Source organism: Spea bombifrons, chromosome 11, assembly GCF_027358695.1.
Source record: "Spea bombifrons isolate aSpeBom1 chromosome 11, aSpeBom1.2.pri, whole genome shotgun sequence".
Classification (NCBI taxonomy): domain Eukaryota; kingdom Metazoa; phylum Chordata; class Amphibia; order Anura; family Pelobatidae; genus Spea; species Spea bombifrons.
The window spans coordinates 511733-534495 of NC_071097.1; the positions used below are offsets into that span (position 1 = coordinate 511733).

Here is a 22763-nt window from a genome sequence, read left to right on the forward strand (position 1 = left end):
AAGGGCCAGAATTTCTTGATTAGGCAAAACACGTGTCGCGTGAGGCTTATGTTTGGGGTACACCAGTTTCTGGGGGAGTGGGGGTGCCAAGTAAATTTAAGAACCCTGGGCTACTATAACAACAATCTGCCCAGAGGTGGGAGCCTTCATACAAAAAGGCCAAGAGGAGCTCCCACGCTCTTTTGCCACCTGGGTGGCTATGTGGGGATTTGGGTGGCTACCTTACCTTATAGCGAAATAATGAGTTGCCGACCAATCTCTAAGCGTCTAACGGTTACTTGTATTAATCCGCGAGGCACAAATACTAACAAGAAAATGCTTCTTCAACAAGGAAACGGAGACTTTAATGCAACGATGGAACGGCTTCACAAAACTAATTGCGTGGATACCGCATGTGATGGCGGGAGTCGAGGTAGTTGGGGGGTATGTCAGGGACCAGCTAACCCTCGTCGGGGCAGAGATGTTTCAAAGCCCTCATTGTATGGGGTGGAATGCGGGCATCATTGTCTTCTAAAGTGTGTCCTCGATCTCTGCCCTCGTCGCGTATTGTATCTTCAGCCTTCACTAAAACCGCGCCGTGATGTCATAGCCGTGATGTCATAGCCGTGACCTCTCCCTGATGTGAATCTTCAGATGGTTCGTTAAGCCGTGCCTCTGGGAGAAACATTTCCCGCACTCGGTACACGTGAACGGCTTCTCTCCTGTGTGGGTCCTCAGGTGGTTGGCCATAGAGGACCTTTCTGTAAACCTCCTCCCGCACTCCGAGCACGAGTAGGGCTTCTCCCCCGTGTGGATCCGCTGGTGTTTAGTGAGGTTCGACGTCTTGTTGAAACATTTTCCGCATTCCGAGCAGGAGAACAGCTTCCCTCCCGCGTGGGTCCACAGGTGCTGGGTGAGCTCCGAGCTCTGGATGAAACACTCTCCGCATTCCGGGCACGTGAAAGGTTTCTCTGCATCGGGAATCTGCCGGTGAGGAACGAGAATGAATTTGTAGCGAAAGGTTTAAAATCCGACGGAAAAAAACCCGTAAAAAACTAAACGGTAATTTGGGTGCTTAATAGGACTCCTCGAATCAACTTTATTTATAATCCTAAAACGTCATCCCCATGCTGCCCAACGCAGTTGGTGGAAGTCTCATTCTACCATGCCAAGCGCCTACTACTCCGCTCTCACCCTTACTAAGGAAACCTACGTCACCTCCCTCACCTCCTCTCTAACCCTAAATGCCTCTTCGGTGCTTTCAATTCCCTTCTTGCCCCTGTCACAACTACCCCTTCCGCCAGCCTCCCCGCCCCTGACTTTGTCATCTACTTCGATAATAAAACTGAGGCAATCATACGTGAAATGTCTGATCGGTCTGCCATATGCTCCTTCACACGCACGTACGCGCACACACACACACACGTACGCGCACACACACACGTACATACACTAAACTGTCCTTCCTCCTGTACTATTAACCAGTTCTCTCTGGCCACTGATGAGTTTTCTCTCCTCGCCTAACCTATCCTTTCTCATCCACTCCAGCCCCAACACGCATCTTTAACCTCTCCCTCTTTACTGGATCCATCCCATACTCCTTTAAGCTTCCATCACTCCTATCCTGAAAACAGTCCTGACCGATCTGCCCAACCACCGTCTCATCGCCTCCAAGCTTATTGAATGACTTCTTTAAGACACCAGTAACAACGTTTCTCTCCACCTCTTTACTTGCCCCTCTTCAGTCTGGATTACCCTCTATATATTCCCCTCGATTTTTTATTTCGATCAGGCGCCGTGATGTCATACCTGTGACTTCTCCCGGACGTGAACCTTCAGATGATTTCTTAAGCCGTGCCTCTGGGCGAAACACTTTCCGCAGTCCGCACACGCGAAGGGCTTCTCTCCCGTGTGGGTCCTCAGGTGGCTAATCACGGACGTCCTGTCTGCGAAGCTCTTCCCGCACTCGGGGCAGGAATAAGGCTTCTCTCCGGTGTGGATCCGCTGATGTTTAATGAGGTTTGAGCTCTGTCTGAAAAGCTTCCCGCACTCCGAGCACGAGAACTGCTTTTCCCCCGTGTGGATCCGCTGGTGAATGACGAGACTGGATTTACAGCCAAAGGTCTTCCCGCATTCCGAGCAGGAGAACGGCCGCTCCTCCGTGTGAGTCCTCTGGTGATAGACAAGAGCTGAGCTCTCGGCAAAACGCCTCCCGCACTCCGAACACGAGAACGGCTTCTCCCCGGCATCACGCGGCCTCCGTGTCTCCTCAGTGACATCACCCTCATCTTCTGTCAGAGTATCTGCCGGATCTTCCCACGTGACGGGGGTCGGTGTTGTATGAGCAGGAGCCCGCCGCGCAGGTTCTTGTGATGTGTGAGCGTCGCGGTCTGACTGCCCTGTAATATCTTCCAAAGACTCTCTCGTCGTCGCACTTTCTATATTCACATTCTGAGGGTCTGTTTGAAGAAGGTCGCGTTTCTCTTCATTCCCACAATTCCCGGAATTAATGAAGATGTCGCTGCAGGCAGATTCAGCTATTGGGTAGAGAAACATTAAATAATGTTAAGAGAAAAAAACAAATAAACTCACCCCGAGAAAACCCAGCTCTATCTCTAAAGAGGAAATCCAACCACAGATATAGAGAGAGAGAAAACACCTCACCCAAAATCACTGCCTGTGGGGAACAATAGAATGGCTCTGTCTTAATCAACGAGTTGGACTCTCTGACTAATGAAAGTCTATGGAGGGACGGACTTCATTAGCATTGTCATAAAGCATCAGCTCAGTGGGGTGTTTGAGTCGGGAAAGTCACCCAAAATATCACATGACCGACAGCAATGGCAGCTCCAGGTCTGCAGGTTAAGGGGCTTATTGGGGCAAAATAAGATAAAACCAGGTTTTTGTCACCGACCGACATTACTGTAAACAAGGGGGAGGGATTATATTACTATATACAGCATGGGGGGTTAGTTTAGTGTATACAGTGTGGGTTTAATTACCAAGATACCAAAAAATATAGAATGAAAAAATCATTCTAAAACAAAATTGCATTAGAAACACATAATAATCAGTCCCCCTCCCGTCCGTGACGTCACCTCCATCACGGGAAGCGGCTTCCTCGTTAACATGAGACGGAGTGCGGTCCGCGGGTTCTGTCAGAGTATCTGCCGGATCTTCCCACGTGACGGGGGTCGGCGATGTATGAGCAGGAGCCCGCCGCGCAGGTTCTTGTGATGTGTGAGCGTCGCGGTCTGACTGCCCTGTAATATCTTCCAAAGACTCGCTCGTCGTCGCACTTTCTATATTCACATTCTGAGGGTCTGTTTGAAGAAGGTCGCGTTTCTCTTCATTCCCACAATCCCCGGAATTAATGAAGATGTCGCCGCAGGCAGATTCAGCTACTGAATAAAAAAATAAAAGAAATTAAACCCAACTCTAGATATTAATTCACCTGAAGATCACGGAGACAGCACTGCTTGTGACAAACAGGCCAGAGATCGGTCATCGTATTACCCGGAGAGCCGCGCGGCTGGTGGGTCTCCATCATCACGTCCCTGTAAAGCTCCTTGTGTCCTTCTAAATACTCCCACTCCTCCATGGAGAAATAGACGGTGACATCATCACACCTCACAGGAACCTGAGACACACAATGAGCCGTCACCATCCAGACACACGCCTCGGTGTTACTGTATAACGTCCCGTTCCCAGCAGCGCTCACCTCTCCAGTCAGCAGGGACATCATCTTGTTGGTCAGTTCCAGGATCTTCTGCTCGCGGTTCCTCTCGTGGGTCAGCGAGTGAGGTGGAGGCTTCGAGTTGGGGCTCCGGGTCCTGGGGGGTCCGTCTGACACATAGTGACTCCTTCTACACATGACGGGGCCACCACGTTTCTTCATAATAATATAATCCTACACAGCGTGAGAAACACATGTGTCACTGAGCCCTGGAATATGTATAATTCTATGCACTTTCTGCACTCCCCCCGACCCCGGGACCAATCAGATTATCAGCTCTTCGGCTTTATAAGAATATAAGAAACATGGAGACCCCCAGTTGGTAAAATGAAGCGTCTCCCGCCGTGACCTCCTCTCACCTCTCCGATCAGCAGAGACAGAATCTCCAGAGTGAGGTCCAGGATCCTCTCGGCCACCCGGCTCCTGCTGTTGATCATCGCGTCCGACCCGTCCGTCCGTCTATCCTCGGCGTGACCGGGGAGGAGAATATATTGTATTTACAAACGGCATCAAACGGGCCCTGAAATCATAAAAATGGTCTAATTGTTATTATGAGGTTTATGTTGCTTTATACATCTCACACAGAAGCAGATCAGCCCCTCCCCCGACCGTCTCCCCCCACCGCGGAGTCATTGAGATCCCTCAGTCTCTCCTCATCATTTGTATCCTGCAGACCGTCCCTCCTTCCCATCGCGTTCTCTGATCTCTCTCCAATATTGCAATGTCCTTCCGAAGATGGGGTCTCCAGCGCTCTCCCCCATTCTTGTAACATTAAACCGCAGCCGCCGCGCTCTCCACCATTCCTCTAACATTAAACTGCAGCTGCCGCGCGCTCCCCCATTCTTCTAACATTAAACTGCAGCCGCCGCGCTCTCCCCCATTCTTCTAACATTAAACTGCAGCCGCCGCTCTCTCCCGCTCATTTTTCTAACATTAAACTGCAGCCGCGGCGCTCTCCCCCATTCTACTAACGTTAAACTGCAGCCGCCGCGCTCTCCCCCATTCTACTAACATTAAACTGCAGCCGCCGCGCTCTCCCCCATTCTTCTAACATTAAACTGCAGCCGCCGCGCTCTCCCCCATTCTTTTAACATTAAACTGCAGCCGCTGCGCTCTCCCCCATTCTTCTAACATTAAACTGCAGTCGCCGCGCTCTCCCCCATTCTTCTAACATTAAACTGCAGCCGCCGCGTTCTCCCCCATTCTTCTTACATTAAAATGCAGCCACCGCGCTCTCCCCCATTCTTTTGACATTAAACTGCAGCCGCCGCGCTCTCCCCCATTCTTCTAACATTAAACTGCAGCCGCCGCGTTCTCCCCCATTCTTCTTACATAAAAATGCAGCCACCGCGCTCTCCCCCATTCTTCTGACATTAAACTGCAGTCGTCACGCTCTCCCCCATTCCTCTAACATTAAACTACAGCCGCCGTGCTCTCCCCCATTCTTCTAACATTAAACTGCAGCCGCCGCCTTCCCCCCCATTCTTCTAACATTAAACTGCAGCCGCCGCCCTCCCCCCCATTCTTCTAATATTAAACTGCAGCCGTCGCGCTCTCCCCTAATCTTCTAACATTAAACTGCAGCCGCCGCGCTCTCCCCCATTCCTCTAACATTAAACTGCAGCCGCCGCGCTCTCCCCCATTCCTCTAACATTAAACTGCAGCCGCCGTGCTCTCCCCCATTCCTCTAACATTAAACTGCAGCCGCCGTGCTCTCCCCCATTCTTCTAACATTAAACTGCAGTCGCCGCGCTCTCCCCCATTCTTCTAACATTAAACTGCAGCCGCCGCGTTCTCCCCCATTCTTCTTACATTAAAATGCAGCCACCGCGCTCTCCCCCATTCTTTTGACATTAAACTGCAGCCGCCGCGCTCTCCCCCATTCTTCTAACATTAAACTGCAGCCGCCGCGTTCTCCCCCATTCTTCTTACATAAAAATGCAGCCACCGCGCTCTCCCCCATTCTTCTGACATTAAACTGCAGTCGTCACGCTCTCCCCCATTCCTCTAACATTAAACTACAGCCGCCGTGCTCTCCCCCATTCTTCTAACATTAAACTGCAGCCGCCGCCTTCCCCCCCATTCTTCTAACATTAAACTGCAGCCGCCGCCCTCCCCCCCATTCTTCTAATATTAAACTGCAGCCGTCGCGCTCTCCCCTAATCTTCTAACATTAAACTGCAGCCGCCGCGCTCTCCCCCATTCCTCTAACATTAAACTGCAGCCGCCGCGCTCTCCCCCATTCCTCTAACATTAAACTGCAGCCGCCGTGCTCTCCCCCATTCCTCTAACATTAAACTGCAGCCGCCGTGCTCTCCCCCATTCTTCTAACATTAAACTGCAGCCGGCGCGCTCTCCCCTAATCTTCTAACATTGAACTGCAGCCGCCGTGCTCTCCCCCATTCTCCTAACATTAAACTGCAGCCGCTGCGCTCTCCTACATTCTACGAACATTAAACTGCAGCTGACGGTTTCCCAGTGGTGGGACTTAGGTTTTTACACTAAGGGCAGTTGGGAGGCTTGGTGCATACAGGTAATACACATGGTGTATTGGAGTAGTAGATACATAGCTCTGCATCAAGCAGGTCTCAACTGGGCACAGATCCAGCCCGATATACCCCCTCTAGTTACCCCTGCCCCCTTTGTGCCCCACTGATTGTCAGGAAGTGATCCCCATCACACACAGCACCCCCTGTTGGGTAAAGTAAACCCCAGACAAAGACAGCTCCCCCCCCCACTGACGTCACACACCTCTGCCAGCGATTTTAAAACATGCACTCACCTGTTTCTTCCGACGTCCGATAAGCGGAAGTGACGTTGCGTGGCAGTGAACGTACACAGCCGCCTTGTTTATTGGGGTCTCTAAAATTGGATTCTGCCAAAGTTGGAGAATCTTCGGAAATGAAAGGATGTTCTGCGACTGCGCACTGAGCAACGGGTAGCGCTTCCTGCTGTGAACAGGAAATGTCGCTGAAAACGGAAACCACCGCCGCCATCTTGTTGGTGGGTTAGAATTTGCAATCAGTCTGTGAGTCTGCTTTCCCACCCACAGGATGGCCGCCATTTTTTTCTTCTTTCTTCTCCTTTTCCATGTAGAGGATGTGTAGAGATGATGGGGCAGAAGGAATTAATGACGATTACAGTAACCCTATTTTTTTTTTTATTTCCTGCCAAAAAATTACGTGGCCCCCTGCGAGAGTCATCACACCTAACTCGCATCACACCTATCACTCAAAACACCTCACTCCGATCGTTCTTCACCCAAGAGATTTTTTTGCTCAATGAAATTTTCATAGTAGTTTCCATTCTCCACTCTGAGCTACTTTTATGGTCTCTGCTTTGAAAAGAAAGCCCTATTTGGGAAAAAAATAATGCTAAAAATACTTTAATTGTAAAAACACATTAAAAAGCCTCAGGCCTTAAGGGGTTAAGGCGTTAGATAAGTTTTGGGGTGAAACATACCCTATAATTCAAAGTCTTCACTCATTTTATTTCTCTTTACCGCGTGGCTTAACCACTCGTAGCAGCTGGTACTTAACCCCTTAATGACAAAGCCCGTACATGTACGGGCTCAAAATGCATTGTTTTCAATGGGTTTAGGGACCGCCCATTGTCCTTAAGGGGTTAACCCTGGTATGCATAGCGATGGGAAGGTCTGGGGGAAAAAAACGGAAAATTGGTAAATCTTTACATTTATATGGGGGGTTCTGAAAAAATTGGACCAAACTAGAGTGTGGAAAATCTTCTTTTACAACAAAAAATATATGTTTACGACACGAAAGACGCACAAATAATGCCAGTTACTGTTTCATTTGGGGTAGGCGCTAAGGGGCAAATCTGATTGGGCGATTGTGATCGCTCTCATGTTGTTCCGTTTGCAACAAAAAATAGTTTTAAAAACCTCTAGGACAAGGTAAAGCGAAGTGGGGGCTCTCATTTATTGAGGAAGGTATGTTTTTAGTTTTTACCTTTCAATGACAAACATTCCTCAGCCGGTTCCCTTTTCATATCATTATGTTTTATCTTTGGCAAAACTAAAAATATTTTACAGTTCTGTGAAGACCGTATTGGCTCGATTATGAGGTTTTATTCAGAAAAAAAAACCTTGTCTTATAATCGAGGACATCTTTTATTCAGACCTCAGATCAGGTGTTTACTCATCTCCCACACTAACTCAATCTCACACTCACTCTCCTTTTCTGCAGCTCCACTTCTTCTCTTGCCTCTTCTTGTTAGTCTGTCTTCTTTCTTCGCTTCTGTGTGAACCAGTCCTCTCGGAGCACTTCTACAAAAGGAGAGAGTCTCTGGGCCCTCCCTCTTCCCTAATTGGAGAAACGGGGGAGAGGCTCCACCCTTTTGTTGAAGTACTTGGATAACGGAGGACAAAGAAAGAAGGCAGAAGGATAAGAGACAAGAGAAGACAGAAGGCAGAAGCATAAGAAGAGGCAAGAGAAGAAAGAAGGCAGAAACATAAGAGACAAGAGAAGAAAGAAGGCAGAAGCATAAGAAGAGACAAGACAAGAAAGAAGGCAGAAACATAAGAGACAAGAGAATATGGCAGAAGGATAAGAAGAGACAAGAGAAGAAAGAAGGCAGAAGCATAAGAGACAAGAGAAGAAGGCAGAAGGATAAGAAGAGACAAGAGAAGAAAGAAGGCAGAAGCATAAGAGACAAGAGAATATGGCAGAAGGATAAGAGGCAAAAAAAGAAAGGAAGCTATGGAAAAGGAGAGAGGGACATTGACAGAGAGCTTAAGGTAGTGTGAGGGAGTGAGGGTAAGAGAGAGAGAGTCAGAGTGCGAGAAAACTAAAGCATTGGTTTTGATTTTTCCCCTCCAATAGGGTCGCCTTATATTCAGGACTTTTTTTTTGCATTAGGATGCAAAGTTTGGGGGGGGGGTTGTTGTCTTATAATCAAGCAAATACGGTACGCCCTTATATGGACAAATGTCTGCAAAGTCAGTTTCCATGCACAGGATCAGTTCGTTCTCACAGCGTTAACTGCGCTTGTCCCGCGCGTGAATCTTTTGGTGCGTCAGAAGGCTCGACTTTGCCGCGAAGGAATTCCCGCACTGGGAACAGGAGAACGGCTTCTCTCCTGTGTGAGTCCTCTGATGGTAAATAAGTCCTGAGCGGTCGGTGAAACCTTTGCCACATTCGGAACACACAAAGGTTTTTTTCCCGGTGTGAATGCTCTGATGCCTAGAGAAATGCGACTTGGTGCTGAAGCGCTTCCCGCACTCGGAGCACGAGTAAGGTCTCTCTCCCGTGTGGACCTTCTGATGCTGATCGTGACTTGACTTGAACGTGAAACACTTCCCGCACGTTGAACACGCGAAGGGCTTCTCCCCAGTGTGCGTCCTCTGATGCTTCACAAGACTGGATTTCAAGGTAAAAAAATTGCCGCACACAGAGCAGGAGAACGGCTTCTCTCCCGTGTGAACCCGCTGGTGCTGGACCAGCTGCGACTTGGTGTTAAACCGCTTGGCGCACTCGGGACACGGGAACGGTCTCTCCGTGCCGTGAGTCCTCTGATGGTTAAGGAGATCCGACTTGTCAGGAAAACGTTTCCCGCACACAGAGCAGGCCAAAGTCTTCTCGACGGCGTGACTCTCCTGATGCGAAACGCGACCGGACTTCTGGCTGAAACGCTTCCCGCACGCAGAGCGTGAGAACGGCTTCTCTCCCGTGTGAATCTTCTCGTGTTTAACCAGACTCGACGTCACGGCAAAGCGTTTCCCGCACACGGCACACGGTAAAGGCTTCTCTCCCGTGTGGCTCCTTTGATGGATCACCAAATGCGCTTTGGTAATAAACCGCCGTCGGCATTCGGAACAGGCGTGCGGCTTCTCCGAGGCGTGGACCCGCTCGTGGCACGCCAGACCCGACTCATGGGCGAAGCATTTCCCGCATATGGGGCAGGAGAAGGGCTTCTCCCCTGCGCGGCTCCTCTCATGCATCTTGAGATCTTGGTGTTTCGGGTGGTCGCCATCTTCCGTCACGTCTGCTAGGTTTCCTTCTTCGCCCGAGGTTGATTCCTCCTTCACGATGAAAGTGGTGTATTCTATCGGCATTCCTTCCGCGTCGGTGGCATCGTCTTCATCGAAGGAGTCCGATTCCTCCTTGACGACCACGGTTTTATATTCTACCCGCGTCTGTTCCACGAGGTTTCCTTCATCTCCGGACGGGGACTCCTCCTTGACGATAACCGTTCTGTATTCCGCCTCTTCGTCCTCCGAGCGCGGTTCCTCCTTTATACAAACGGTCAGAAGTCCCCTTTCGCCCGAGAGGGACTCTTCTTCGCTTCCTTCCCCGCGCGAGGTTTCTTCCTCCTCAATACCGGCATCTGCGTGCTTTGTATGTTCTTCGCGTGTAGAATGATCTGTGTAGCTCTGATTCGCTTCTTTGGCTCCGCCTTCTTGCGCTCTTCTCCCGCCCCGGCCTTTTCTCTTCTTCGGATTACACGTAGGGCCTCCTTCGTCGCCCGGCATAGGGATACGGCTGGGGAAGCCCTTGGTTTCTTTACTTCCCACAGATCCATCTGCCTCGTGGAGAGAAGTTTAGATTAGAACTCGCTCGACCCTACCGAGTTACAAATAAGAGGCCGCTTCATGTGCCCGTCACGGACATTCTACGAGGAACGCGCTAAACCTGGATTTATAATGAGGGGTGAACGTTATATTTTATTATCCGCATTGGATTAGCACTACGGGACCCATCAGGAGTCCTATCCGGGGCCCCACCGATGTCACGAGCGTAATACCCCAACGCCGAAGCTGCACAGGACAACACGGCCCCTGAGGCTATGTCTTACCCCGAGGCCGGGTTATCGCTGATGTGTCATCACCGTGAAGTTCCTCTTCCTCCATCTTCTGTTCTTTGATGCAAGCAGCTCTGTCGCCCAGCATGGATGGTACCTAACAAAAAAATGACTACGGTCAGTCTGTAATTTGCTCTGGAGATGACTCTATAGTGCCGTCCCATGCGTGTTTAAATTCCCTCACTGGACTACCCTCTACCACCTCTGGTGGGAGGCTGTTAGCTTCCTGGTAGCCACAAAAGCCCTTCCTTGTCGGTAACTCCAGCTGACGTGACCTCTCCTAACCCTGGACCGCCTCGCACAGACCGGCTGTTAACACGCATGTCTCTCTTACCCGTCCGCCCACCTCTTCGGAGGGACTCGAGACCAGCAGGTAAACTTTTAATGCTGAGACCACCCCGGCAGATAGGGGGCTACCGGTAACGACGGCGCAGCACCCAGACTTCCTGCAAAGAGACGATAAGTAATTTAAGAGACCCATTTCAAATGTGTCCACCATCTTGGAAAAAAATCATAGTTGCCAACTGCACTGACACAAGTCCTGCTGCTCATCTCGTCTGTCCCATTAACACATTAAAGCCCCAACTGATTCAGTAAAGAAGGACGTTTAATTAAATTATAAATTATGACACATGACTGCCCCTCAGCTGTTACCCCACCTCTGGACCCCCCACATACCGTCTGCCCCCACCAGCAGAGACCAGCTCACTGCCCCGACCCTCTCTGCCCCGGCAGCGCTTTATTTTGACGTCACCGCTGCCCGTGGGGTGACGGGAGCTGTAGTTTAACGTTGGAGGTGCACTACACATGCGCACTGGATCCCAGCCTCCCGGCTGCGTTACCATAGAGTTGAGGGCGTGTCTGCACAACGCTCAACAACGGAAATAGGATAAGTCGGCGGCCATGTTGGATGAGGGCGGGATTCCCTTTAGTAGCTGAGAGCCAGGTAGGTGCCTGCAGTGATAGATATGGGAGGGTGCAGAGTATTTTGATGCTCTGCAGACTGGGGGGAGAGTCCTGAGCTAAATAGTGGTTAGACAGTGAGATGCTCTGCAGCCCTGCCGGGGCATTTAGAAGGACACAAGGAGCTTTACAGGGACGTGACGATGGAGACCCACCAGCCCCGCAGCTCATTGCGTAAGAGGAGGGGCCTATCGTATCATTAATGGAGTTACTTTGACTTTTTGGACATTCTCGTAAAGATTGACATTTTGAATAAAGCTTTGTGTTCATGTATTTGTTTTCTTTAGAATAAAGAGGAAATGCGTTACTCGGCAGTTCCCTCACGAGGTCCTTCCTCGCCAGGCATGACGTGTCCGGCAGAGGAAGTGCTCCCCCACTCAGGACTCACCCGGGGGAGACGCGCTTCTCTCGATCCCGCTGCGGGGTCAACTGGGAACAGAAGACCTGTTCGGGGGAGGGCCCGTCCCCGTGAGGCTCGTTCACAGGGTTGTCCGTGTTGGACCTTTCAACCTTTTCTTCTAGATTGTAAGCTCTTCTGAGCAGGGCCCCTCCTCGCTTTTGGTAACGCTATGCTCTGCCCGTTGTACAGCGCCTCGCAATCCGGCAGCACCCTATAAATCCGTCCGTCGGACAAATCCTTCCGTTAAATGGTAAGCCTGGGTCTAAATAACCTGAAGCCTCCGTGACTGGAGAACTCTATGGTGTCTACTGAAGAGACTTGTGTTCCACCTCCTTGACCCGACAAATTAAGGAGGTCCGACCCCCGTGGGCTTCTGCGGCAGGAATCCCCTAGCCAGGCCCTGTATAATGTACAGTTAAGTACAGTTAAGCTCAGCCGTTCTTCCTGGAGTGTCCCACCAGAACTCAGGAATATTTTCCTTTATCTGTGAATTTTAATGTGTGATGTCATAACCAGTGGCAGATCCTGGCCTAGGACGGCAGTCCCCCCTCTCCTGCTGCAAAACCAGTGGGGCAGATCGCCATCTTGGGTGATCAGGGGCCGCCATAGCCTGCATTGAGAAGTGGCGTTATAACTAGGAGTGAGAGTTGAGAAGAGGTGGTGATGAGGAGAGGGATGGGGTAGGAGGGTATTTGGAGATAAGTGAGGAGATGTAGGTAGAGGAACTGCGGTGAAGAGCTTTCTAGGTAATATGGGGGGGTAATTTAGATCTTCCGCACGTGGGCCAGGAGGGGGGCTGAGGGGCGGAAGACCCATATAGACACGTGTAGCGTGTAACTGGGCCACAGGGTCTCATTATGGCTCATTCGTAGGAGCTGTGGGGGTGTGTATATATATGTGTTGGTTACCAGGGGTGGCCACTCGGCTTAACCTGCCCCCTGGGCCATAAGGTGTCAGCCCCTCCCCTGGTGGGAGCCCCTCCCCCAGCGGGAGCCCTGGAAGTAGCAGATGGGATGTATACAGAGAGGGTGGGCTGGCCGATGAGCTCTAATAACAATGTACTGAGTGACGGAAGCGCAGAGTCTTTTCTAGCGAATAGAGGGTTAAAAATTAATTTTCAGCTGCATATTGACCATTTCTATGAGTTCTCACACTTATCTGAGACAAATCTACTAGACAACCCCCCCCCCCGACTCCTTATCATACTGCCTGTGGGACAAAATAGAATGGCTTGGTCTGAACCACCCAGCCGGACACTCTAATGAAAGTCTATGGAGGAACGGACTTCATTAGCATCGCCATAAAGCATCAGAGCTCAGTGCGGTGTTTGAGCTGAGAAAGTCACCCAAAATATCACATGACTGACAGCGACGGCGGCTCCAGGTCGGCAGATAAAGGGAAGTTTTTGTCAATTCCAAACGACATTACTGGATACAGCCCTGTGGGTTATATTACTGGATCCAGGGGGGGTTATATTACTGGATCAGGGGGGGGGGTTATATCACTGGATACAGTCCCATGGGGGCTGGATACAGTGCCAGGGGGATTTATTACTGGATACAGCTCGGGGGGGGGGTTATATTACTGGATACAGCGCTGATTTGTACACAGCAGTGGGGGGTTATATTACTGGATACATACCCCCGGGGGGTTATATTACTGGATACATTGCTGATACACTACAGATACTGTACACAGCGGTGTGGGGTGGGGGGGTTATTACTGTGGTAACAAAAGAATCGTCCACGTTAGACTCCCCCATGTCTAATTCAGGCTGTTCTTAAATCGGTGTCCTCTGCAGCATATTTTGCGCCGAGGTCTCCTGCTGTCCCACCATCTGCCCCATCATGAAATCCATCCTGGAAGACTTTGGCCTGGAGCCTGTGCTATAAATGGGTCTCTGCGACCTATACTGTGGGGTTTATTTAAATATTTAGCCATAAAAAATTTAGAACATCAATAAAACCTTTTTATAAAATCCAGTCAAGAATTTCTCTCCGTTGGCGGTCCTCCGACGGGCAGGCGTTCCGACGCGAGCTCCTTCCCTTTCTCGTTATCCCGAGGACACGTTACTTTTTGTGTGGGTCCTCTGATGCCTGACACGGCTGGAGCTTTGGGCGAAACATCGACCGCATTCCGAACAAGAGAAGGGTTTCTCCCCCGTGTGGACCCTCTGATGGTAGACGAGCATCGACTTCTCCAGGAAGCTTTTCCCGCACTGCGGACACGAGAATGGCTTCTTCCCGGAGTGAATCCTCTGATGCTTGACGAGATTCGACTTGTCGGTGAAACACTTCCCGCACTCCGCGCACGAGAAGCGGTCTCCTCGGTGCTTTCTCTGATGTCTGAGGAAGTGGGACTTGGTGATGAACTTTTTCCCGCACTCGGAACATGAGTACGGCTTCTCTCCCGTGTGGATCTTCTGATGGTACGCCAAGCTCGACTTATCGGTGAAGCTTTTCCCGCACGCCGAACACGAGAACGGCTTCTCTCCTGTGTGGATCCTCTGGTGCTTCACCAAGTTCGACTTGTCCGTGTAATACTTCCCGCATTCCGAACACGAAAAGCCGTCTCCCGTGTGGACGCGCTGATGGCGGGCAAGGTGCGAGCTGTTGGTGAAGCCCTTCCCGCAGTCGGAACACGCGTATGGCTTCTCTCCCGTGTGGATCCGCCGGTGGACGATAAGATTTCCGTTTCTCGTGAAACATTTCCCACAAAAGGAACATATGAAGGACCTTGGCTGCTTGTCGGCTGCCTGGTTTGCGGCGGGATCGGAATTACCGGACTCGCAAAGATCTCGACCCGTCTCTTCTTCTTTACCGGAAGACGATTCCTCCTTTATGAGGTCGGCTTCGGTGGGTGTGTGGAAGTCGGTGTCTGAGAGGTCCTCTTCTTCACACGAGGTCGATTCCTCCTTAATGACCAGTTTATATTCTGACTGCTCATCATCCTCGGGAGACCCTGCATCGCATGAAGTAGGTTCCTCTTTAATTCGACGAGACGGACGTTCTCCGGGTGTGTAACCGTCGCTGTCTGCGAGATACGCTTCTTCACCCAAGGCTGATCCCTCTTTTGTAGGAGGACATTCTGTGGGGTCATAGTTGTCCATAAGATCATCTTCACCCTTTAATGCCGCGTTCTCTTTGATCTGACGCGTGTTTCTTGTCTCAGCAGCGGTGTCTCCGTGGCCTTCCGATGGGGCTTGTTCCTCCTCAGAGTCACTACGTGTATATTCTGACTGGATACCGATTATGGTGCCCCTGGGACTTCTTTCTTCACGCCGGGAGGGTTCCTTTCCCACGCGTTTCGCGGCTAGGCTCTCACTTGGCTTGTTTGTTCTCGGGTCTTTTTCTTCTGGAACATTCCCAAAGCTTCTATTTTCGGTTACACGGTCAAGTAGCGATACGGTGGTGTCACGTCCCTCGTGCTGGATTCCGAGAACTCCTCCATCTGGGGAAAAAGCGAAGAGTTAATGGTCAGCAAAACATTCTCAGAGGGAAATCTAGAAAGTGTTTTCAGGATCCAGAAAAAAGAAGGCTCGCAACTCATTTTTTTGGGGCGCATCTTCTCAGAAAAGGTTCAATAGTTACGTTGTTTCAAAACTGGAACTTTTTGGGTTTTGATGTTACAGAGGAGAAGACTTCCCACCGATTCCACCTAATAAAGACGTATCTGGGCCGGCCTGACCCGGGGAAGCTCAACGGTTGCCTTTTATCATGCAGAGCGTGCGATACGACATCATGAGTCGTGTCACTACGGAGGATGTGCTAGGTAGACACAGTGCTCCATAGTGCTTGCGATGGAGATCTTTGAGTGCTGAGGAGCCTGATCGCCCGATAGGGACGACTGTGTCCCTGAAGCTGCCACCCTGAGCGCGATCAGCGATGAATATCCGTACAGCCCCTGCTTACGAGTGCAGCAAAGATCCCGGGAGAGTGAATGCCTTACCCTGTGACCTGGGCGGTTGGGGGTCCTCCGTCTTCGCTTTACTGCGTCCTTCAAAATCCTCGCATTCCTACACAAAGAAACACAGTGACATCATCACACCGTATGATGGAGAAATAGACGGTGACATCATCACACCTTACAGGAACCTGAGACACACAATGAGCCGTCACCATCCAGACACACACCTCGGTGTTACTGTATAACGTCCCGTTCCCAGCAGCGCTCACCTCTCCAGTCAGCAGGGACATCATCTTGTTGGTCAGTTCCAGGATCTTCTGCTCGCGGTTCCTCTCGTGGGTCAGCGAGTGAGGTGGAAGCACCGGGCTGGTGCTCCGGGTCCCGGGGGGTCCGTCTGACACACGGGGGATGGGGTCACTGGGCTTCCTGACGATCATATAATCCTACATGTTGAGAGCATAACACGCCTCAGATCCATGCACATAAAGGTGTGGAGGACAGGGACATGACTGCGCCATTAGCAGCCGCCTCACCTCTCCGGTCAGCAGGGAGATGATCTGCAGGGTGAGCTCCAGGATCCTCTCAGACACCCGGTTCCCGTCCTTCATGGTGAGCGCGGAGTTAATAAAACGAATTTACGGATCACTCAGAGTCAACCTATAGGACAAAAAGCCTTAATGTTGGGCCGGCGTGATGGGAGTGCGCGATGGCGTGCGTGGTGGGGAGAGGCGGGGGAGGGGGTCATCAGCTCAACCAAACTTACATTCGGTCTTTATCCAGAATTTAGACGGGATCTACACCCCAAAGGGGTACCTGGGAGCTCCCCGCCCATTTCCCCCTTAAATGTGGGTGCGTCCCACAACATCGGTGGGTAGTCCTGGCCGTGTCCCATAAGGAGGGGCTCTGGGTAGCCGGAGCCTTGAAATTCCCTTGTATGCCCAAGGGGACGGGGAACGGTCTACACACCTATATCTGCAGAGCATCCCACCACCCCTTACTCCTCTAACAGTCCTGCAGAGCATCCCACCTCTCCTTACTCTTCTAACAGTTCTGCAGAGCATCCCACCACCCCTTACTCCTCTAACACAGTCCTGCAGAGCATCCCACCTCCCCTTACTCCTCTAACACAGTCCTGCAGAGCATCCCACCACCCCTTACTCCTCTAAACCAGTCCTGCAGAGCATCCCACCACCCCTTACTCCTCTAACACAGTCCTGCAGAGCATCCCACCTCTCCTTACTCCTGTAACCCAGGGCCCATACATACCCCTGGCCCTCCCCTACTGCCCCTGGACAGCAGCCTCATGGAGCCCTGGAGGATGTGAACTCCTAGCCGGGCTTCGTTCTGCGCACACATTCTGCATCACCGAGCACTAACCACACGAGACACAACTAACAGCCACTGAACTCCAACAACATGGCCGCCAGCACCACTTCCGGGACCGTCACACTACACCCCTCGGGATGCTGGGACTTGTAGTCCACGGGCTCACCACAACTCCCACAACGCAGCACCGAGCCCTGACAGGTTTATTCCCGCTAATTCTACACAAATATGAAAAATGATGACTTTGTGTATTTAACCTTTTTATGGCTTCTCTATGATCCAAGCACTACGGTGTTAATATCGCGTTTCTATGGCGATCGTAAAGCCACATATAGCGCCATACCGAAACCCAGCTCGCGGAGAGTGAAACGTGTCGTCTTAATAACCGCGCCACCGCAGACAGGAAGTGACGAGCGCTGTTCCTTTTTTCCGTATTTAATAAACCTGCACAAAAAATAGCTGTCATTTTGTCCCGGAATAGTGATTTCTAAAATAAAGTGTACTGAAATAGGGGAAAAAAGCAGACTTTTTGCCATTTCTCCAACACAGCAGGGGCCACAGCTGGACAGCCACTCCACTTATGATCAGCGACGTCCCCTAATTCCAGGGATACCCCACATCCACTCCTTACATTACCCCAGAGCGTGTTATCTTAATACTACTGGCTTATGGGGGGGGTGTTACTTCTAACGATGGGGTAAAGGCCGTTGGGGTACATTTTTATCGTTTTCATTATTTTGTCCTCTTTTTATTATTTTCCAGGTGAAAAAAAATACAGATTTAGGGGATAACTCTCAAAAAACAGTATTTAGTCAACCAAAAACAACCCCACGGAATTCTTAGAATAGTTTTATTAAGATGGCCACAGAACGGCGGCGCACAATATTCACATGGGGCGGAGCCACCAGCTCGCTCCGCCCGACAGCCAATTATCTCACAGCGTTAAGCGGACTGAAATATCTTTAATTGGCGTTGCGTAGGCTCTCAGCGCCAAGCGCTCCTCCCCAAGCAAACGGCTAGGGCGTTTCTGGGCTGAGTTCTGCTCAAGCAACAGGTCCGGGTTTGAAGCGCGCATGTTGGCAACCTTCTGAAGGCGTTACCCAGCCGCGTGTGGGATTTCTTCACCCCACGGACCAGGAAGCGACACGTTTGAAACGTTCCTCTCGCGGGTCAATGAGTGAAGCGGAGGCACTGGGTCCTGGGGGGCCCGTCTGTTAATAAATAACATTAAGTCTGTTTGGAATTCTGATACCAAAGCAGGTCTTCCCTGAAACGCGTCCCACCAAGCACAGGCTACTCGACGCAGGTCCACCGAATCCCTCCGCCACGCAGACCGGGAAGAGGCCTTCTTCTGGAACCGGCTTCATGCGCGGCTCTTCCGAAGGACATCGCTCTCCTGCTCCATAGAACACAATCTGGCTTCGTACCAAACCCTACGGAGAAGACGAGCAGACGTTGGCCGGGGGGGGGGGGGTGAAGGCCGTCTGTATCATATGTGGCTTCTCTGATGGAGGCTGAGGGACGACTTGCGGCTGAAGCATTTCCCGCATTGGGGGCAGGGAAAGGGCCTCGCTCCCGTGTGAATCATCTGATGCCTGATGAGGTGCGAGTTCCTGCCGAAGGACTTCCCGCACTCCGGGCACGAGTGGGGCTTCTCTTTCCCGTGGAACCTCTTGTGCACCATGAGGTTCTTCTTGAAAGGAAACTGTTCCCCGCATTCCGAGCACGTGAACGGCTTGTGGGTGGTCCAGTGGCGCTTCAGCAGGCTCCTGACGGCGAACGCTTTGCCACATTCCGCGCAGACGAACGGCTTTTCTCCGGCGGGGCGGCTCTGGTGGGACGCCGCGTGATGCCCGACGAGTTCCGAGTCGGTCCGAAAGCACTTGTTGCACACGGGGCAGAAATACAGGTTCTCTGCCGAGGGCAGGACCTGCGCCAGCACGTAGCTCCTCTCGATTTCGTTGTACCTCCTGAAGTAGAGGCTTCCGTCTATTCTCTGCAACGGTGGACTACCGGCGCCGCGCTCCTCCGAGACACCGGCCGCGCCAAGGCGAGGAGCGTCTTCCTCATCGTCTGAAGCGCATTCTTCCTTAATAACCACAGAGAAGTACTCCTCCTCCTGATGTTCCTCTGGGGCGCAGTCGCTGGCGTCTCCAGGACTTCTTTCTTCCCAAGACAAAGGCTCCTCTTTAATACACCTCATCGTACATTGTGTGGCCCCGTACACGCTCTCAGGGGCCCCTCCGCCTGAACGCGAGCTCGGTTCCTCCTTTGTATCAGTGGAAGCGCGTCCTGGGGATGGGGAGACATCGGAGTCCGTGGGATCTCCTTCTTCACCAGAAGACGTCGCCTCGGTTGCGCTTCTCGCGGGTTTATTGGGTGGCTCGCTCGGAGGGCCGGCCTCGTCGTCCGTCTGCTCTGGTGAGACAAGGCTGGGAAGTTCTGGAGGTGGACCCCCGTCTGCCGTTGTGTCTACAGAGGAGAAGCAAGAAGACGTCTCTCCTGGTCATTCTTATCCCCGCTCGACATGTTAATATCAGCACTAAAAGCACTACACCCCCGTGTCCCGGCTCCACCAACACATACCAACTGTCCCGAATAATAACACTGTCTACTGGTGAAGAAAAAAACATATGGGAGGCTTTTCCTGTCAAGATTCCAAACCCTTTTTTATTTTATTTTATATACATTTTATATTTTCTTGATTTTTTTTTTTTCTTCAGTATTCCAGATCTAAAAAAATTGGCATTAACTGCAAACTTTGGAATTATATATTATTTATAAATATAATTATGTATTTTATATATATATATATATATATATATATATATATAGTGTTTTTTTGCCTTATAAATGTAAATATTTGGATTGTTCATCTGTTTTTATCAATTATCTAATTATCCAAAAAATGTAAATGTAAAAAAAATAAATAGAATAAAAAAAAATTAAATTCAAAAAGTAGAAGTTTCCACCATCACAGAGTCGGGTATTATTTAGAAGACCCTCGCTCTGGACCCCTTGGCCAGAGGACGATGGGAAACGTCTCCAAGTGTCTTACCCTGCGCTCCGAGGGGCCGGTGATTCTCCGACATCTTAGGCCTTTCCAATATATCCACCTCCTGCGTAAAGAAAACCGTGTCAGCGATGAGCTGCTCCCCACCCTCCATGGAGAAATATACAGTGACATCATCACACCGTACAGGAACAATGAGCTGCTCCCAACCACTACATGGAGAAATAGACGGTGACATCATCACACCTTACAGGAACCTGAGACACACAATGAGCCGTCACCATCCAGACACACGCCTCGGTGTTACTGTATAACGTCCCGTTCCCAGCAGCGCTCACCTCTCCAGTCAGCAGGGACATCATCTTGTTGGTCAGTTCCAGGATCTTCTGCTCGCGGTTCCTCTCGTGGGTCGGCGAGTGAGGTGGAGGCACCGGGCTGGGGCTCCGGGTCCCGTCGGACACGCAGGGGATGGGGTCACTGGGCTTCCTGACGATCACATAATCCTAAGTATGGAGAAAGACTTTACGAGGAGCCAACAGCTTCTCCAACTACAACTCCCATGATCCCTGTAGTTTTTAGGTCTCCGAGTTACCCCCGCAGACAGCCCCCTAGGGTAGTAATCGAGTGCAGGAGCCCCGCTCCCCACTCACCTCTCCGGTCAGCAGGGTGATGATCTCCAGGGCGAGCTCCAGGATCCTCTCCGACACCCGGCTCCGCTTTTTCCCCATCTTGGCTGCTGGGCTGGAGGTGAAGGAAAAGCACATTAACCAGTCCCAGAAACATACCTGCTATGACTATAATGATACCGGGCCCCTGGGGGCCACACGCTTCACCTGAGTGTCAGCTATTACAATACTGATACAGAGCCCCTGGGGGGCTGCTATTACAACATAAATACAGGGGCCCTAGGGGTCACACACACCACCCGAGTGTCTGCTATTAGAATACTAATACAGGGGCCCTAGGGGCCAAACACTCAACCCAAGTGTCTGCAATTAAAATACTGATACACTTCACCTGAGTACCTGCTATGCCTATAAGGATATGGAGCCCCAGGAGCAACAAACTCCATCTGAGTATATGCCGTTACTATGACACAGGGCCCTGAGGGCCACATGCCCCTGCTATCTGCTATTACAATAATGAAGCAGGGCCCTTAGGAGCAACTCTGTCCACTTGAGTATCTGCTATTAACATAATGACACTGGGTCCATGGGGGCCACACTCGCTCAGCCTCAGTATCTGCTCTGAATGGTAATGACACGGGGTCCCTGGGGGCCACACATACACACCCGCTTTACTGATCTCTTCTAATGATGTCTGCACGCGATTGTTGACTACCCGGTTCGATAATAACCGAGTCAGGGGGCCCCCGAGGGCCACAGAGGCCCTTTCGCCTGTCACCTGCAGCCCACTTCAGCCTCAAAGCCCGGCGCGCGGGGATGACGTCACTACGCAGAGCATCACGGAACACTGGGCCAGGAGATGCGAGCCACGTTCTCCATGGCAACAGCGGAAGCAAGCAGGCAGCGCGACCCATCCTGTTACCATAGAGATCGGGAAATGCACTTCCCACAGTGACGCCACTTCCGGTACAGTGGCTATAGGCGAGCGAACGGGGCAGTTTGACTGCCTATGTCATTGTGTATAATTCCATAAATGACAGACAGGGCAGTGTGGCCCTCAGGGACCCCTGTATTATTATAGGGAGTCAGATACTCTACACTACTGTAGATGGCAGGCAGGGCAGTGTGGCCCTCAGGGGCCCCTGTATTATTATAGGGAGTCAGATACTCTACACTACTGTAGATGGGAGGCAGGGCAGTGTGGCCCTCAGGGGCCCCTGTATTATTATAGGGAGTCAGATACTCTACACTACTGTAGATGGCAGACAGGGCAGTGTGGCCCTCAGGGGCCCCTGTATTATTATAGGGAGTCAGATACTCTACACTACTGTAGATGGCAGGCAGGGCAGTGTGGCGCTCAGGTGCCCCTGTATTATTATAGGGATTCAGATACTCTACACTACTGTAGATGGTAGGCAGGGCAGTGTGGCCCTCAGGGCCCCCTTTATTAGTATTATTATTGTAAGGACTCGGATACGCTACACTGCTATGGATGACAAGCAGGGCAGTGTGGCCCTCAGGGGCCCCCATGTTGGTGTTATAGGGCCACAGGATACTCCATACTATTATACACTGTACACTCAGCATCACTATAGCTGGTCAGCAGGGGCCGGTATACTCGGTGCTGCACTCTGTGTATGTGACCTGGGAACACAGCGGTGACGCAAAAGTGCCCGAGGAAGGGCAAGAGTGGCCACCAAATGAGATGTCCTGAAGAAGAAAGCGCTTTATTTTTCTCCCTTGTTAAGATTCTCCACTTCCCGGGGTCACAACCCTGGGTTAAAAAGTGCTGTTTAATAGTCAGGGGTTGCGATTGTTATGTATATCTATCTGTGTGAATGTCTTCCCCACATACTTTAACCCTTCGTATTCCGGACGCCATCGGCCTTCCTACCGCATCATTTCCCTGCTATTAACCCACGCTTCGGCGAGCTACGGTGCTCATTCATCAAAGAATCCAAGCCTGATTCCTGGTTCCTTCCCCGCTAGTATAGT

The 22763-nt window shown here is 51.1% G+C and overlaps 2 protein-coding genes across 2 annotated transcripts; both read right to left on the reverse strand.

Annotated features, from left to right (window-relative positions):
• Window positions 1-319: 319 nt before the first annotated feature.
• On the reverse strand, window positions 320-21510 carry LOC128469261 (uncharacterized). The gene is made up of 17 exons (XM_053451086.1): window positions 21435-21510; window positions 20793-20883; window positions 16073-16246; window positions 15846-15912; window positions 13954-15347; window positions 11886-11941; window positions 11213-11395; window positions 10869-10980; window positions 10529-10631; window positions 8717-10255; window positions 6498-6685; window positions 4075-4179; window positions 3701-3889; window positions 3496-3619; window positions 3078-3383; window positions 1789-2516; window positions 320-963 (listed from the first exon to the last, which is right to left on the reverse strand). Exons 2-17 carry the CDS (start codon window positions 20868-20870, stop codon window positions 598-600), a joined length of 5712 nt encoding a protein of 1903 aa, XP_053307061.1. The 5' UTR covers window positions 20871-20883; window positions 21435-21510; the 3' UTR covers window positions 320-597.
• LOC128469174 (oocyte zinc finger protein XlCOF7.1-like) lies at window positions 18611-20598 on the reverse strand. Its single transcript, XM_053451009.1, has 3 exons — window positions 20481-20598; window positions 20188-20248; window positions 18611-19601 (listed from the first exon to the last, which is right to left on the reverse strand). Exons 1-3 carry the CDS (start codon window positions 20502-20504, stop codon window positions 18619-18621), a joined length of 1068 nt encoding a protein of 355 aa, XP_053306984.1. The 5' UTR covers window positions 20505-20598; the 3' UTR covers window positions 18611-18618.
• Window positions 21511-22763: the final 1253 nt, after the last annotated feature.